At 40.1% G+C, this 12,202-nt stretch overlaps 1 protein-coding gene across 1 annotated transcript; it reads left to right on the top strand.

Moving 5' to 3' along the window:
* Window positions 1-298: 298 nt before the first annotated feature.
* On the top strand, window positions 299-5,846 carry tmem70 (transmembrane protein 70). Its single transcript, XM_056390948.1, has 3 exons — window positions 299-562; window positions 2,619-2,718; window positions 5,201-5,846. The coding sequence occupies exons 1-3, from the start codon at window positions 386-388 to the stop codon at window positions 5,644-5,646; spliced, it is 723 nt and encodes a 240-aa protein (XP_056246923.1). The 5' UTR covers window positions 299-385; the 3' UTR covers window positions 5,647-5,846.
* Window positions 5,847-12,202: the final 6,356 nt, after the last annotated feature.

Here is a 12,202-nt window from a genome sequence, read left to right as displayed (position 1 = left end):
GAAATTACAGAGGTAGGTGTTGAAATTAGGTTAGGACATACAGGACTTTATATCAAGAAATTGGTAAATGGGAAGTTTGTAACTGCAAACCAAATACTGAGCACGTGTAAGGCGTAATGTTGAAAGAGAAAGATTTGAAACAATGACAAATAGAAATCTGGGGATAGACAGTCGGCGGTAGGGAGGGCTTTATTTCAGTATCTTCAGGAAACAGGTTTGTTACTGGACTCATGGTGTTGTAGGCTTCACTCCGACACAGTAGGCGGCGGCATGCACCTTCTGTGCACTCTGCACGCGCTGGTTTGTTCACCCTCAGGACACGAAGAAGAGTGCTCGCGACGTGTGTCAAATTGGAAAGTCAATGAATTAATTGGAGTCGCGAACAATGTTTTCTGTAAATATCTTTCGTAGATTTCGACCCTGTGTTGTCTCTGAGTCGTTCAGGTACATTCACATTACGGGCGCGCGACAGGGTGCGCCGCTGCCCGCGTCTTGTTTCAAAACAGTTGGTGGAAAACAGCTATATGCTGTCGGAAGGTCGTTCCTCAACATCAACAACAAGGTATCAACTCCGAACTAATACAGTATTTTCATGACAGATAAACTGTGTAGATGGGCAAGCTAGTACTTTACTAGACATTTTTACATGACTAATGTAAACACCACTAGCTTAGGTTAGCTCCATTAGCATTAGCCGCTAAGATCACTCTCTGAAATCTACTGGTCGCGTCTGCACGAGTATCTCAGATGTGTCATACGGGTTACATCAAAGTAACCCGAAATCCTGGACATTTGTCCAGTAATTATGCAGGTGTTGTTTGGGACAATAAATTGTCTTACAGCTATTATTGATCATTATTGTCACATACTTAATTTAAACAGACATGCAAGAATGTTTCTGATTTAGACGGAATTGCTATATCATGACGTTGTCATCAGTACATCTGTTATCACAGACCAGAATAGATTTCTATTTTCATTGTTAAAAAAAACAACAAAAGTCCGTTAAGCAGCTCCTCCATCATTGTGCAGCATTGGAGAAATGCAGTAGAAGCATAAAACAGAATTAAGGCACATAAAAACAGTACAAAGTGTCAGTGTGTTTGGTTTACTGCTCTCAGCAGTCAGTTCTTCAGTCCTTCAGTCACAGCCTTTTAGAAGACGCTGTTTTTTGGTCTGTTTGTTTTGCATTTGATTGTCCTGTATCTTCTTCCAGAGGGGAGGGGGAATAGTCAGTGTCCAGGGCGGGATGAGTCTTTTAAACTACAGCTTTGTTGGGAGGCAGAGGCAGCACGAAATTTGACACTCCCAATTCTCTATGCAGGAAAAACCCTGGTATAAGTTGACCAGCTGTTGTTGAGGGAGGTGGGCCTGCTTTAGCTTCCTAAGGAAGTAAAGTCTGCTGGGCCTTCCCATGTTTCTAGACCAGATGAGGTTGGCAGAGATGTAGACCCCCAGAAACTTGAAACACTCCATCCTCTCTACCATTGGATCACACAGCTAGATTATAATGCTTGGATCATGAACTATTAGCATTTGACATTTTGTATGAGAGCCAACTGTATTGCAGTTCTGTTGACCATGCAGGGAACACACAGCATGAAAAAACAAACACACTTACTACAGGAAAGTCTGCGTCTTTCTTTTGAACTTGAACATTAACAGCATAAAGGAAGTTGATTTAACTGTCAGATGGGCAGACAAGCATTGTTGGAAATGTGAAATACAATTATGTTTATTAGTGAGGGCATAGTTAAAGGTGCTCTGGACTTGAGGTTTTTATCATTTTTGTCTGTCCGTTTACACACGACATTAAGGGGGGGCAAAATATTAATAACACAGCTAAATATAATGCAGTGTAGTATAACACTGCCACCACTACAACCTCAGTGCCTGGTCCTAGCCCTGGACCTTGGTAAGTACCAATGTTCAGCCAAGATTATGTGGTAATGTGATCACTTTACAGATCCAGTCTTAAACCCTCAGAACTGCTTGTAGGCTCATCGGAGCTGCCCTGATAAATAACAAACATGTTTGATATTTAGGATTTAAAATTGGGATGTTTAAGACTGTGATTATGTCAGACCCGGAGCGGCTGATGTTGTTGCCAAGCAACGGTAAACAGTCTAGCCCTTGAGGCTAATGTGAGCTAGCATACCACTATTTAAAACTTAGAGTTAAAATCTCACTTCTGCTGAAGAACAGACAACATCTGTTGACCATGTCTCTCCAACCATTTTCTCATCCAGACTCATTTATGCTTCTGCTTTTATCTCTCACTGTAAAGTTTTACTAACGTTACAACAAGTTGTTGCACCACAGTCACAATTTTGTTTACATCTGCTTCCTCATGAGATCATGTGGGATGACATTATGGTGGTTGTATGTTGCTCTCTGATTTCTCTTGGCATAATAGTCTTAGTAATATCCTGTAGTGTGTGATGCATAATTTTTTTCAAATCTTGTAGTGTGTCATATTTTAGATTAGATTCTTATGTGTGTGATCAGTTAGGATTTTAAAGATCACAAAAGACTGTTGGTTAAGGCTTTCAACAGAGATGCCAAATGCAAACCAAGGCCAGCTTCATCATGTCATTTTATACTATTTCTTTGAGTAGGTGCAGTCCCACTGTCCATCACCCTGTTTTCTCTCTGCACTCGCCCACTCCGAGGATGGGAACCTCATCTACACTGGCAGCCTGGGCAGTGCTGTTCGAGGTGAGTCACGTTCACTATGTTCAGAGGTTAAAGTAAAAATTAATCCCGAGCCTGAAATGTTCACTTGTTGAAAAGGCTGCTTTTAAAGCCATTCATACTATAGCAAACTCAGAAATCTTAAAGTGATTGTACTTGCCTTTAAGTTCTAGAAATGTAATCATCAACCCTACTAATTTTTGGCCAGTTTTAAATAGTATGACTGTGTGGGAAAGCATCAAACATAATCTGCTGCTCCTTTGTTAGTCTACCTTGAGAATGTAGTACCCTGTTAATAGCAACGCACTTTTAAATGGGGAAAAGTTACCAGATCTTCTGGATCAATTTCATTTTTATGTGTTTATTAAAAAAAAAAAAAAAACATAAAAATGCAATGATTTTCTGTCAATGAAGAATTATATGTAGTTCATGTTGCAGCCTGAATCATTACAAAACAAAACCAAGCACTAACTGGGACATGGTAACTAAATACAGATACAGTGGTACAAAAATGACTTAAGTGAAAAGGGGGCAAGAGACCTTCAGGAAGCAATTCTCCACCCAATAAAAACGACCTTCAATGCATTATTCTGGTGATAGGATCAGAAAATGTGGGCTGAATCTTTGCTGTCCCAATTGTTTGTCCTTTCCCGAGCGCTTATGTCAGGCAGCAACGTTGTAGAAATTTCACTTTGTGATTGCTGGGTTATCCAAAGAGCTTCTGCATCAGCACACCAGTCAAAGTATGAAGAAGAGCCTTTCAACAGTTTATTCCATTCAGGCAGGCAGTTGACTGTTACAGGTGATTTTAAAATCTAATCAAGGCACTTTACTATCAAACAAAGGAATAGCAATAATTATAACAAATGTCAATAATTTACTTAATCTGAACAAAGAAGCAGCGATACATATAGAAAAAATCATGGACTTGCTCAAATAATGCATCTGAAGCACAGTCAATTTCAAGAAAACACAATTTCAGTTAATATAACTTTCAACTTAACGTGCTACAGCAAACAAAGAAAGAGGCTGAGCAAGGCCTGATCCAGGCCTCTTATCAGTTCAGGCGTGGCCTGATTGGTTGAGGGGCTAAGTCCAACCTTCCATGGACTTTACAGAGGTCAGATTTTCAACAACCAGGGTGGAGGTGCCTTGTCTGCGCAGTAACCCAAGGGTGAGGGTACGCAGCTGCTCTGTCAGTGTTGTCGAGACCAGTGGTTTGTTGGTTTTTCCAGTGGTTCCATTACTGTTCTCTGAACCCAAGCTCAGTAAGGGTCTTACGGTGATCGCTCAGATGAATGTGACAAACTTTTAGACAGAGATTAATATACAAACTAACAGCATTATTTGGAGCTGCTTGTTCAGCCAGCAATATGGGAGCAAATGTGCATTTGCTTGAAACTATTTTATTGATCAGAACAGACCAATTACTTTGGTTGTATTAAAAAAGGACTATGAATAATTTCCAAATAAAGGAGGATGAGTGTTTTTTTCTCCACCAAATCACTTCCTTGTCTTTTTCCACACACACATCTTCTCCACTGTTCAAGTCCCACTGTCGTCTCCTCACTCAAGGCAGTGTTAGGAAAGTTACTTTTAAAATGTATTCCAGTAGATATTACAGAATATATGTCCTGAAATGTAATTTGTAACATATTCTGTTACTCAGTATGAGAAACATATTCTAAATACTTTGGATTACTTCAACATTGTCTTACATTTTATGCAACAGTATGAATGTGGCATTCACACAATACCGGAGATGATGTTGACAAATTCCATGATGCCTGCTTTAAGCAAGCTCTGGTTTTATCTCTAATGTGATATGTTCAGACGGAGTCATTGTACTCTCAGCAGCAGGCAGATTTGGGATCTAGTAAAGCCATCTGCTCTGCAAACCTGCATGCTGTGATCATCTCTCACAGTGAATGAAATAACATCAACATGATTTCTTTTGCACAGCAGCAGAGAGTGTTTGGGCAGCGACCAGCAACAAGCTGCCCTTACTGAAAAGGAGAGAACTGAGCCTTTATCACATAAGCCATAAAGTCAAACTGGCTGTGCATAAAGCCAGAGTGTGTATAGAGTGGTCATCATATATTTGGTTTAATTATGGAGGATAGTCAAAGTGAATGAAAGAATTTTACACAGTACACACAATATGGCATGATACCATAGTGTTGCAGTGATGCTATAAATGTGAAATTCAACACTGAACTGAGTCCATTCATAAACCAGCGGCACCTACAGTGGGATCACTATGACACGAATAGAAATCTATCTTTAGTGAATGTAAATTTATTACGTTATAATCTAATTTACAGTCACATAAATCTTCAGCTGATCCATCAACCAGGACCTTAACTGTACAGTGAGTGATGTAATGACCTAATGCTGATAGGTGCATTCAATACTTCAATAAAATGGATATATGCCTGATGATAGCAGTGTATGGAGAACACTTAAATCAGTAACCTGCGTTCTCTGAATCTGTCCTTTTTGTCAGGGGTAAAGATGTTCTCGTACAGCACCAGCGGGGCCAGCCTCTTCCTCATGCCCCAAATACTCCTGAAGACAGGAGTAGGAGTGCAGAGCTTCGCTTTGCAAACTGCTTTTTGTGGAGTGATTGGCTTCTTCACCTTCCTCACCCCTGTCGTCCTCCATCTCATAACCAAGGGCTACGTGATTCGCCTGTATCATCACCCAGACAGAGACACCTACACTGCCGTCACCTACAGTGTCTTCCTCACGGAAAAAAAGAGCGTGTTCCACCAGAGCCAGGTGAAGATCCCAGCCGTCAGCAAGATGTTCACCACCTTCTACGTTAACAACATGGGGCTGCTGGTAAACCCCGACCTGTTCACTTTACCTCACGACTACAATCACCTGATGGGCTACGATAAGCCCTTTAGCTTCGACACAGATGACATGGACAGTCCCAATAAGAGCTGAGAGACTGACTGGACTGAAACCGGTCAAATGTGGTGTTAGCATATTAAGTCCAAACTGCACAGTACAGACAGTCCCGGGGCGGAACAACCATGGAAGACTTGGCAAATGAAATCATTTCTCAACTACATTCGATTTTTTTGGTTAATGTTTTAAAGGATGTGTCATGAAAATGAATTAAATAAATTATAATGTCATTATCATGACCTGTTATCTGTTTGAAACGGTTTCCTTCTGTTGTCCTCGTGTTGGTGTCATGACAGAGATGCAGTCACTCTCTGACTGTCATGACATGAACCAAATTCTATTGAAAAATACATTTTCATCATCAGTTTTGTAACCTGATGTTATTTCATACCCCTGTCACCACTGGATGTCAAGTGTTTCAGTACTACTGCTGATTAAAATACCAGGGTTTTAGTACTGACACCAAAACAGTGTTTAATTAACTCACCATGTGGAAAACAAGTCTTTTCAAGCCAAACTTCACAAATGTTAAGAAAATGCAAGCAGCTGTAGAGTAACTTTTGCAGCAATACAATACTGTCTAAAATTTGAAATACTGATTTAAATCAAGCGGTATTTGATTAAAGAAGTAGTTTGGTGCCCGTTGTCCAGTACCTCCTATGGAGCTGAACCTGAACTATAGTATAGAGTGTGTCCTGATGAAAGAATAAGTCAAGAAGTTTACAAATCTGAGCAAGCATTCCATGTCAGCATTGTGTTTGATTCTTGTATCGGTGCCAAAAATGGTCTGTCTAGCTTCATGTCTTAGCAAGTTACCATAGGATGTCAAAACTTTAGCAATAGGAAGGGTCTTGGAGTCAATATTGATTCAATACATATATAGACTAAAACAATTAGGCTCAATTTGTAGTCTACAGTATAACTCACTGTACACTTCAGAACTTACATGTGAAACAACAGGTTTTTAAGAGTCTGGATGGATGGGCTGGGGGTTTTGTACAATAGAGGCTTGCTAAACTGATGAGTAGATTGGCTGCAGGTACACAGGTAGAATGGCGGGAGATGGAAACCAGAGGCCACACTTGCCACACAGTCGGGGAAAGGCATCTCTCCCAATCTAATCAGTTCATCCTTGAGTCCAAGTGAATGTTTGTGCAAAATCTGAAGAAATTCCTCAAGGCTGTCTTGAGATATCACATTCAAGAGGGCCAAAAATGGGTTTCGTGAGGTCACAGTGACCATTGCTGTTTAACTTCCATAATCAGATCAGTTTATCCAAGTCCAAGGGAATGTTTATACCATATTTGAATGAATTCCCTGAGTGAATGAGATGTTCCTGAGGTTTCGTTTTCATAAAACCAAAAATGTGTTTTGTGAAGTCACAGTGACCCTGACTTTGGACCACCCAAATCAGATCTGTTCATCCTTGAGAGAGCCCTTGTACCAAAGTTGAAGAAATTCCATGAAAGCATTATTGTGATATCGCGTTCACAAGAATGTGACAGACAACCCAACAATATAATGCCTCAGGCAACAGCTGTCGACGGTGCAGTAGCATCATTCGTGAACCTCAGTGAGGTCACTGTATATCTGCCGACCTTCATAAGATCCCTTTGAAACGCTCGGTTTTATTTCCTTGCTTCCAACATTTGAGTGAACTTACTTCAACTGCCTCCTACAAAGAGACAAAGCAGACACAGCCTGTGTCATGCACACTGGCGTTTATTGAAAATTGACAGAAGCAGGATAAAGGCAGATCGGCTGTATAACAACCTGGTTTTCAGACCACCTAACAGACACAGCATTAACCTGTCAACCTGTAAGGACCTGTCAACCCACGCAAGACAGCCTTAAATAGCAGCATAGCATTTACTACCTAGTTCTCACTTTTTTGTACTTTAATAACCCAGTTGTTTGGACAAATGAAAGCGTTTGGGGTTAGGTTCCTAGGTATGTCCCTTACTGCCTCATCCTGCTGCCTGTATCAGTGGTTGGAAGGAAACAAAGTGGTCAGTTTAACCACACAACTGTTTTTTATCTATGTAAATTTAGCCATTAAAATAGCATAACTCTCCACACACAAAGAGAGATCAACAGAAGAAACAACTGTGACACACTGTTTAATACTTTCAACTTCTACATAAGTGGCTGCTGGACTTTGAGTTGATTCAAATCCCTGGGGTAAACTGAAATTAACCCTACTCTTGCTTAACAAAAAGGGTTGGTGTAAGTAGAAATTTAATGAGGTCCCCAAAATGGGTCATTTTCTGTAAGTCCTAAGTCCCATAACCATGCAGAAGAAACTATAAAACTACATACTTAAGACATGTAGAAAATGGACAATATCCAAAATTCTAACACCATGCCAGTTTTGTGGACATTGATTAACATCAGTTAAGTCCAAGTCCTGGACCAAGTCATATTTGAATTGGACAAACTTGGGTTCCAATAAGTCACACAGTGTTAGAATTAAATTTGACCAGATTCTGTCAAGTCACTGAAAAATCCATGCTTTGAGTGTGGTGCCAAACACTGCAAATTAGGTTTATTGGCAAAATGTACAAACTAGCAGCTGTTTGCAATAAACAAATCAAACAAGAACAATTTAAATAGCTCAACACAACTAATATTACAAGTGGTTTCTCCAAATTCAACACAAAATGCCACTTTTAATGACTACTGCAGTCTCAAAATTATTCAACCCCTTCATGATAAGCATCTTTTGTACCTAGTAGAGCACCCTTTTGCTGTTATGACCTGCTGCAAACGTGATGCATAGCCAGACACCAGCTTCTGGCAGCATTCCTGAGGAATCTTAGCCCATTCCTCATGGTTAAAGGCCTTCAGTTCACTAATATTCTTGGGTTTGCATGCTGCAACCACCTTTTTCAAATGCCACCAGATTTTCAATGGGGTTCAAGTCAGGCGACTGTGATGGCCACTCTAGTATCTTCCAGCACTTCTTCTGAAACCAAGCCTTGGTGGACTTTGAGGTATGCTTCGGATCATTGTCCTGTTGGAAGGTCCAATGACGCCCAAGCTTCAGCTTCCTCAGAGACGGCATGACATTTTCTCCTGGGAGTTCCTGATACTTGATTGAATCCATCTTTCCCTCCACACGCTGCAGGTTTCCAGTGCCAGAGGAAGCGAAGCAGCCCCAGAGCACGACTGAGCCACCACCATGCTTTACTGTAGACAGGGTGTTCTTCATTCTTCATCCTCCAGACATACCACTGATCCATCGGCCTGAAAAGTTCCAGTTTTGTTTCATCGCTCCACAGAACACAATCCAAAACCTCTTTGGTTTATTTATATAGTTTTGAGCAAATTGGAGCCGACTTTTCTTGTGCTTTTGGGTCAGTAGTGGTGTACGTCTTGGAGTTCGGGCATGGAGCCCTTCAGCGTTTAGTATGCGCCTTACTGTGGAAACTGACACCTCAGTGCCTGCTGCCACTAAGTCTTGTTGCAGGTCTTTTGCAGTCAGTCGAGGGTTTTTGACCACCTGCCACCTCAGGACTCTGGTGGCAGCTGTTGATAGCTTCCTCTTTCTGCCATGTCCAGGTAGTGTAGCCACTGTTCCTTTAACTTTAAACTTGCGAACTATGCTTCCAATTGTATCTCTAGGAACATTCAGTGCCTTTGCTATCTTTTTGTATCCTTTTCCTTGTTTGTGCAAGGCAATGATCTCTTCTCTGAACGTTTTGGACAATTCTCTTGATTTAGCCATATTTCTAACATGCAATGAAATGTCACCGTGAACAGTCCAGGTCCAGTCCCTCATTTGCAAATGTGTGCTCTTAGGTGGAATTCTATTCAGGGGGTTGAATATTTTTGAGACTGCAGTAGACATTGAAAGTAGGATTTAGTGTTGAATTTGGATAAAATCCTTGTAATAGTTTTATTTAACTATTTAAACTGTTCTCCTGTAATTTGTTTATTGCACCTGAAAATTTTGCCAATAAGCCTAAAATGCAATGGGGGTTGAATAATTTTGATTGCAACTGTATAAACTTACTGCCACTGTAAGGAACTCCTAGCTAGTTATAGCCAGGTTGGCTCCAATGCTACACTTTTATTTTTAAATAATAGTTTTCAAGTACAGATATAGAGCACTACACATAGTGCCATTGTTAAATCTGTGGTTATGCCTACCACCTTTAGGTGAGCTTTAGTAATGTACTCCTACTGTTTAACTGTTTAGATAAAGGATCAAAATTGATGCAGCAGAATCTTATTTTATTCCACACATTCTTCTTCCTTGTTAAAACCTTGCTCATACATGACCCACTACTCAACGACTGACGCTGTGTAATGGTAGTAGTGACTAATGTAGCCTTGAGCTGCTAGCCTCAAGCAGAGATTAGGAACAGGCTACAAAGGTCTGCTGAGCTCACTTCTTTTTAACGCAACACTGACTCCACAAACTGACAGTGACATTAGTGACATCACTTGAGGATATTTATCAGACTTTCACACAACAGCTTCTGGAGCCAAAAAGCTCCACTCCCAAACCTGTAAACAGACTTCGATGAGTAAAATAGGCCAAGTTCCATTTAATCATTACTTCTTACTCCCAAGGGGGAGTGTATAGTATTCAAATGTCCATTCAAACAATAGTACCCATGTGATTTCCAAGTCACTGTAATGTCATATCAACATCTACAGAAACCATGCTGAGTGCTGTGGCCAACACTGTCATCCATGGACAATGTTGTTTTATGCAGATTAAAGGCACTCAAATCATAAAACTGAAATTCAGCACATGAAGGCCCAAGCTCCAAGAGGAACAGCTGTAACAGCTCTAGCGTTGAGACTGACAGCTGTTTTCTCATTTCTTTCAATTCTCTCTCCTTATTAATGTCATCACCTTCTAACAGCTTCATTCTGTAACAGAACATGTATGAACATTTGAGTCTTATATCTCTATTAACATTTTTTTTTACCTATACAAGCTTATCAACAACACGAGGGGTGCTGAGACAAACAAGATAAAACAGGTAACTTCTATTTTCAAGAAAATGAGATGAATTCATATTTTGCTGGTGCGTTTTTTTCCATCATTTAACATGATTTCACAGAAAAACTAAAAGTCCAGTTTCACTTGTGTTTGTTGTTGAACACAATTCAAATTTTGGCTATAGAAATGTCAGTTAAACACACTGACATTACAGAAAGATCTACAGTAAAATAGTTCGATCAAGCCAGTGACATTTTCAGGGGTGTGAAAAGTGAACAAAACTATGCAAGTACACATGTACTTCAACAAAGTGCAGTCCAGTCTCCAACAAAATATAACTATTACCATGGTGCGTTAAGACATTTTACAGCTTGTGATAGCACACAATACATGACTCAGCAGCACAGTTAATTGGTAAAAGGGAGGAGAAATGTACCAGTCCAGCTCAACTAACAATATGACATTTCCCATGGACCTTTAATGAACTTCATTCTTAGTGACATAACACAAAGGATTTTCTTCTTGTGGTCTGTTTTAGCCTTGACTGAGACTGAGACTGTACATACTGTAATTCTCAGCACAGGCTGGACAACACTTCCTTCCAGTCTCTAGACTGGTTCTTCTATTAATTCATTGATAAATGCAACCAAAACTGTATGTACTGGAAAGTGGTGGTGTATGGAGAACCAGAGTCAGACTGTGAAGCTGCTTCCTGACTCCAATTCCCTTTGAGTCCCGGTCATGAATTATGTATTACAGGACACTGAGTTTGATAACGCCCACAAACGAAAGCTTAATGGTTTTGAAGTTGTTCTGGCCGATTAAACCTCTGCTCAGGATTTAAGTTTATTAAACACTTTGCCATCATCATTTTTCATCCTCATCCCTGCACCCACTGACAACCATGCAGCATCCCTTCCAACTTTGCTGCTTCTCCTCTTCATATAAGTTATTATATTATGCTATGTTTGTGTATAATCTCATAAATAGAGAGTCAGGGAAACATCAATCATGGCGTACCAGAGCATATGTTTTATCAGCCAAAAATCTCTCAGTTAAAAGGTAATCATCAGAAATGGGAAAACATATTGAAGTGTATCACTTGGTCTTACGATATGTATTGTGTGGTCCCCACCAGCTACTTTTTGTTTTTGCAGCAAAACAGGGGAAAGAATCCATTCATAGTCAACCATACTATCCCATACTTTGTAATGCAAAGGGCACAATTGCCTTTACTATACTTTCTTAGAGATGGAGGTGACATTAGTAATGCAGAGGTAGAATATACTCCACCTGCACTGAATCATGGGTGTATCACTATTTAAGTTTTTCTGTAAAGCGTGGAGAAAATAATTGGAGTTGCTGACAAGATGATAATGTGCTACACAACAGCTAACACAACCAACATGAACACCTGAAAAAACTGTCACGAGACCAAACACTACTGAAATAATTTTCTACCCGTTTTCCACAAACCAGCGTATGAGATAAAAAAAAAGAATTAAAGCAACTTGGCAACTTCATTGCAACTTAGCTATGGCCATTTTCTGAAGTCAAAAGCAAGCGCTTTAGTGAGTTGCTATCAGTGCTGGAGCTGAAAAACCAAGTTCACTTTCCTAGTGGGGTCATACCAAA

This window comes from Seriola aureovittata, chromosome 12 (assembly GCF_021018895.1).
Source record: "Seriola aureovittata isolate HTS-2021-v1 ecotype China chromosome 12, ASM2101889v1, whole genome shotgun sequence".
NCBI classification, from domain to species: domain Eukaryota; kingdom Metazoa; phylum Chordata; class Actinopteri; order Carangiformes; family Carangidae; genus Seriola; species Seriola aureovittata.
The sequence above is the reverse complement of the archived record's forward strand: the minus strand, read 5'-3'. Positions and strand labels throughout refer to the sequence as shown.